The sequence below is a fragment of the Culicoides brevitarsis genome, chromosome 1 (genome assembly GCF_036172545.1).
Source record: "Culicoides brevitarsis isolate CSIRO-B50_1 chromosome 1, AGI_CSIRO_Cbre_v1, whole genome shotgun sequence".
Classification (NCBI taxonomy): domain Eukaryota; kingdom Metazoa; phylum Arthropoda; class Insecta; order Diptera; family Ceratopogonidae; genus Culicoides; species Culicoides brevitarsis.
This window is the reverse complement of record NC_087085.1, coordinates 4,065,894-4,072,551: the sequence shown is the minus strand read 5'-3', so window position 1 is coordinate 4,072,551 and position 6,658 is coordinate 4,065,894. Positions and strand designations below refer to the sequence as shown.

The window sequence follows — 6,658 nt, the reverse complement described above, 5'->3', positions numbered from 1 at the left end:
ACCAGCATTTTAAATCATTTTTATTTACCTTGTTAGCGTTATTTGAATTTCATGACGAGGTTTGGGTTTTTTTTTTGATAACCGCAATAATTTGTTTTATTTTTTTTTTCGAGATATCCGTTGATGATGACGAAGCAAAGTGCTCAGGAAATGTGATATCTTCGCCCGAATGATAAAAAATTTCGCTCCGCGTGACTTTTCTACGATGATGAAACACGGGGACAGTTGATTTATGGCAACAATGAAAGCAAAACACGACGTAAAGTACTCGCAACTCGACATGAAACCCGTCGTTATCGAACGTGTGGTTCGCCAAGAACGACAAAAACCTGTTCAAGGTTTGGGCATCTTCAAATGGTTGATGCTGATTTTAGCAGTTTTTGCGGTTATGATGGTTTGGAAGCATAAAATGGTGAGATTTCAAGTAGAATTTGGCGATATAGCGATGGAAAAGGCTGAAAATAATGAAAAAATTGATAAAAATTTGTTGAATTTTAATTCAGAAGTTGCTTTTAAGCGTTACAATTTGACGTATAATCATGGAAAGAGAGTTAAAGGTAAGAAAATTTTAGTTTGATTAAAAAATTTAATTTATAAAAATATTTTTGTGAAGAATCGAATTTTTTTTTTTATTTTTCCAATAAATTTTTCAAAATTATTAAGAAATCTTAAAAATAAAAATTTTAACTTCTAAATAAAAAATTAATTTAAATTTTAAAATAATTATTTTAATTAAATTATAAGTAAAATATTGAAAAAAAAATAAAATGCTACTTTTTTTATTAATTAATTTTTAATTTAATTTTTTTACATTTTTTTATTTTTAATTTATTTATTTATTTTTTTTTAAATTAAATTTTTTTCTTTTATTTAAATAATAATTTTTTTTTTTAATTTATTTTTTTATTTATTTATATTTTTAAAATAATTTTTAATTTTTTTTTAAATGATTAATTTTAAAAATTTTTTTTAAAATAATAAATTTTGATTTATTTTTCAAATGCTTTTTTTTAATTATTTTTTTTTAATTTTATAAAAAAAAAAATTTTTATTTATTTTTTTTTAATTTTTTCAAATAAATAATTTTTAATAATTATTTTTTTTTTTGTATTTTTGATTTATTTTTTAAAATTATTTTTTATTTTTTTTTTAATAAATAAAAAAAAATAAATTTTTAATTAATTTTTTTTTAATAAAATTTTTTTAGGCGACAGATTAATTTACCATTTGCGAAAACATCACGTTTTTCCGCACATTCGTAACTTTTCCTTCGCTATTCGTTATCCAAAGCGCAGGCTTTTGGGCAGAGCAACAATCTCCGCAATCAAGCTCAATGTGCTCCAAACATCGAAAGCTGGACAAGCGATCATTAGAGGCGGCGGCGTCGGTTATCGCAATGTCACCATGGATGTCACTTCCTACAATACGACACAATGCAGATACACAATTCGCATTTACGGGGTGAATAAGCGGCAGTGAGTCATTTTTCATTCGCGTGCAATAAGTGATAATATGGTGTTGTTATCAGGGATCAGCAGTTGTCGTTTCTTGACTCGCACGACGACGACGACGACATAATTGAAATAAATGGAATTTTGCATGAAATTTATTTATTTATAGTTGTTGACTTTCCTTCAGATGGCTTGTTTCATTCATTTATTATGATTAATTCGGACCTTTTTTCGTGTCTCCTGTTTTGTCGCACAATGGGGTTAAATTATTTTTTAAGTTAAAAAATTTTTTTTTAAATTTTAATCGAAAATTAATAAAAATTTCCTATTTTATAGTTTTTTATATTCACAGTGGTCAAAAATTGAAAAAAAAATTTCAAAAATTATTTGGTTATTTTTTTTTATTTTTCAGCCCACTGTGCGAATATGAAAAAAAATAAAATAAGAAAATTTTTACAAGTTTCGATTAAAATTTTATTATTTATAAAATTATAATTTATTTTAAAATTATATTTCAGCCCATAGTGAGTCTTCAAGAAGCTTTAATTCCTCGAAGATTTCTCACAGAAAGACAACAAAATTATCATCAAAATTTGATCTCCAATTTAAATTAATACAGAAATATTTCTTGCACCCGTATCGCCATCAAATTCTCACATATTCGAGTGTTTGTTGTCGCATCATCTTCGTCTGTGTCTGTGTCTCTTTGTTAATGATTTATTGTGCAAGACACATCAGCACCAAATAAATTTCTCTGCATTCGACGACGATAAATATCAAAACTTTCAAATATGCATGAATAACAAGTCGCTTGATTATTTTAAATTATTTCGAGACTCGTGTGACTACATCGAGATATGTTTTAATGACTTGTTTTGTAATTATTGCTATTATATGAAATTCTATTCCGTGATGTGCCATATTGTGACGACACGACGCAACTCATGCATGGAAACACGTCAAATTTACATAAAATTTAATTTTATACCAAAACGTGTGTTTTTTGACGTTTTTCCCGAAAAAAGGGATCCAAAAGTCAAACGGGAACGTTTTATGATTAATGCGGAATTTATTTTTGTTGACTTTTAAATGCAGTGTGATTCATAGATTTACGTGGAAAGGAAAGGGAACAGTAGCAGGAAAGTGTTTTATCGTGACATGCGAACCGCTTTAATGTGAGTAAAGGTCAACATTTTTTAGTTTGAGGGAAGTTTTTAGACTTAAATAAATTAATTAATTAAAAAATATTGAAAAAATTCATATTTTTTGACCCAATGCACATTTAAAAAAAAAATTATCTATTAAAAATTTCAAATTTTTGCCCAATACACATTTTAAATATCAATCTAATTAACGTTTTGCTATTTTTCAATTAAATATTTAAAATTTTCTGTCTCGATGCACATTTTAAATTTTTAGCCCAATGCACAATTTGATATTTTTGCTTTGTTTTTTTTTATTTTTATTTTATTAAAAATTATAAATTAATTAATTATTATAAATATTATATTTTAAAATATTTTTTTTTATTTATAATTATTTTAAAATATAAAATTTGAATAAAAATTTAATTTAATTAAATTATAAGAAAAAATATTTAAAAAAATTTTGAAATGCTAATTTTGTTAATTAATTTATTTTTAATTTAATTTTTTTTAATAACTAATTTCTAACTTTTTTTTTTATTTTTTTTAAATAATTATTTTTTAAATGCTCAATTTTTAATTTATTTTTATAAATTATTAATTTTTAATTAAATTTTCTGTCCTAATGCACATTTTGAAAATTTTAAAATTCTGTTAAAAAATCTTTGAAGAGTAAATTTTTGAAAAAAAATTTATCTAATTTACAAAAATTAAAAAATTATAAGAAATAATTATTTTTTAATTTAAATTATGATGATTAATTATAGAAAAATATTTTTGGCGCCAAAATATACTATTGGCCTTAAAAATTTAAGTTCATTTAAATTTGAACTCCAAACGCAAGACTTTAAAGATATGTTTAACTTTAATGAATAAATTTTCCCTTAAATCCCATTTTAAAGCCATTTCGCGACTTTGTCATTAATCGATTTTGTCGTGTCTCTACCTCAGAATTTAAAACTCTCTTAACAACTCCATTAAAAAGCAACAAAAAAGTCACCCAAATACATTAAATTTAATTTCGGGAAACCCTTTTTCTCGCAACACAACATCTCTTTCTCCATTTCATAATGACTGTCTTTAATAAAGATAATTGAATTCGTCACCTTTTTCGAGTCACATGTCAGACAAAATTACACACACACTCTGAAAAACATCAGGATATTTAAATGAGAACGAGCAAAACTTACAACATTTTATCGAAAAACGTTTCCGCCCATGATTCATCATCATCATCACGAGACACAATGGCATGGAATGAAATGAATTGAATTTAAATCCAAAACGTCGATGAAGGGCAACCGACCTTGAAAAAAAAAGTTGATGGGATAGTAAAATAAAATGAAATGTCAATTGCAGAGTTTACTATCGAACAGAGTTTGAGCAAAGAGTAGGAGGTAGAGGGAAGAAAGTAGAAGGAGGAGTAGGAAACATGAAGATAAAGGCACAAACAATGTCATATCCATTTGAATTTTTCATCAGACGATACGCGACGGAAGCTAATGATGATTGACAATAACATCACATTGGCGACGATGAGGAAAAAATTTCGAAAAAGTTGTCATTAGAAGAAAAATCCGATTGCTCAATGCACATTTTAAAAATTTCTCCCAAGCTTTAATTTGAATCTTCTTAAATTTATTTTTTTAACTTAACTTTTTGAAATTTGAAAAAATTTGACCCAGTTAGCATTTTAAAAAAAATTATTTTTTTTTGAAATTAAGTTGTAATGGATTCTTGTTTTCAAAAAATTTTTAATTTTAATGACCCATTGCATATTTAATTTTTTTTGACCCAGTTGACATTTGAGAAATTCGATTTTAAAAAAAATTTTTACAATTTTTCAAATCTCAATGTACATTTTAGTAATTTCAGTTTTGTAAACATTCTTAATATTGCCCCTATGAGCATTTACAAAATTTTGACCCAATGCACATTTTCAAATTTTTGCAAAGATTTAATTCAAAATTTTGAACCCAAGACACATTCTTAAAGTTTCGTAATGCATTTTTTTTTAATTTTGTTTTTATAGCTTTTTGAAATTCGACCCATAGCACATTTGAAAAATTTTGACCCAGTTAGCATTTTAAAAAAATATTTTTTTTTAAACTTGTTAATTTTTTGAAATTGCGAATTTTAAATAAATTTTTGTTTCAAAACATTTTTAATTTTTTTAAACCCATTGCACATTAATTTATTTTTTTAACCCAGTTTACATTTGAAAAATTCGTTTTTTTTACATTTCTTTTTTATTTTTAAATTCTTATAAATTTTTTACCTTTTAATAAAATCTGTTTTAAAATAATTTTTAATATTAACCCAATGAGCATTTATAAAATTTTAACCCAGTGCAAATTTTAAATTTTTTTTTGAATTTATAAAAAAAAAATTAAACTGACAAACTTCAAAATTTTTCCATAAAACAAATTTTTTTCTTTGAAATGCGGTAAAAATTCGTGAGATAAGTGAGATATTGATAAAGCTAGTTGACTTTTTGGGAGATTATGCAATTTATTTAGTGACTTTTTTCATCGTTGTTCGCGTGTCAAACGTGTGTGTTAATAAAACGCACAATGAAACGAAACGAAACGAAAAAAAAAATTGATGATGATGATGAAAATTGATTTTCCATTTCATTTTAGTACGGCAAACTAATACAAAAGGCAAAAAAAAAGTAAACTAGGGACTGTGAATTTTTTTCATTGTACGAAGTAATGTCATGGCATCATCAGGGGACACAAATTTGATAGGAAATGTATTTTTTTTCTTCAATTCCTTTTTAATTTTATTTTATTTCTGCATTTATTTTCGATTTGTGACGGTGTCTGACTTGTTTTTTTTTTGGTAGCATAACAAAGCTGTCATTGGGAAAGCAAGAGATAAAATGTCAATGACTTTTTACGGGGAATCGATGGAAAAGTTGCCGGATTGAAATCACTTTTGTTCATTATTATTTAATAAATCTGCGAAAAAAAGTGAGCTTATGATGGAAGGACGTGTGTTCGACTTGTTTATGAACGGAAAAAAATATCCTTTCATCAAAAATCTTTTTTAGACGCAATTTTCTTTCATTTTCACGATAAACCAGATCATGTCTCGCATAATAAATGGAGAAAATGAAGAAAGACAAAGAATGAAAAAAAATCTTAAACCAAACTCAGGGTAAGATTTACGTTTCTACACAAAAATAAATAAGATACAAAATTAATTTTCTCCTTATATGAAAAAAAAAAAATTTTTCTCTCTTTTCTTTAGTTTTGTCCCAATTTTTCAAAGGATGGGAATTTATTCTTTATTGTCGCCTTTATTTCTGATTTTTTTTTTGTTAAAATCAGAACAGGAACGGAAGCCAATGGAGAATTCACAAAAAAAGGTAAGAAAAATCAAAAACTAATGAAAAACTTTATTTCAACAATGACCTACTTTTTTTTCGCAGGAACACGTGGCTTTTCGTGTAAAAACCAGATACATCAGTTCCTCGAGTCACATCCGTGATTTATTTAGAAACGACGGAAAAAACGGATTTACCACAGAATATAAATTCACTATATATTTTCGCTCATAAATGAGATTCGTGTGAAGGAAGGTTGTGATTTTATTAAAAATGCTGAATGATATTTTTTTCTGTTCGCCTTGTTGTGAAGGAAAAAGCTTAAGTTATTATATGAGAAGAATAATTTTCACGTACCATTCATAATGTACATGAGATTAAACATGAGACTTAATTATTATCATGTGCGTTGCGCGAATGTAAGAGTTGTGTCTCTGTTAGAAGCGGGAGGTACCGTAAAGTTGGTAGATAATTACATAAAAAAAAAATTTAAAAAATATTAAAAAATAATAAATAAATAAAAAATAGAAAAAAAATCTAAAAAAAAAAATTAAAATAAATAAATTAAAAAAAATATAAATAAGAAATTAAAAAAATATAAAGAAAAAATTTTTTAATTAATTAATTATTTTTTTAAATATTTTTAAAATTTTTTACAAATAAAAAAAATTACAAATAAAAAAAATTTAAAAAAAAAAATAAAATTTAAATTTAAAAAAAAATTTCATAAC

General features: G+C 24.9%; 1 protein-coding gene across 1 annotated transcript; it reads left to right on the top strand.

Moving 5' to 3' along the window:
• The first annotated feature begins 241 nt into the window (after nt 1-241).
• LOC134836858 (uncharacterized) lies at nt 242-1,568 on the top strand. Its single transcript, XM_063852115.1, has 2 exons — nt 242-557; nt 1,208-1,568. Exons 1-2 carry the CDS (start codon nt 242-244, stop codon nt 1,477-1,479), a joined length of 588 nt encoding a protein of 195 aa, XP_063708185.1. The 3' UTR covers nt 1,480-1,568.
• The last annotated feature ends 5,090 nt before the right edge of the window (nt 1,569-6,658 follow it).

Excerpts from the sequence above, each read along its gene's own strand:
- LOC134836858 (XM_063852115.1), top strand. The coding sequence starts at position 242 with ATGAAAGCAAAACACGACGTAAAGTACTCGCAACTCGACATGAAACCC. Across the intron at positions 558-1,207 it reads TCATGGAAAGAGAGTTAAAG|GCGACAGATTAATTTACCAT; the intron begins GTAAGAAAATTT and ends AAATTTTTTTAG.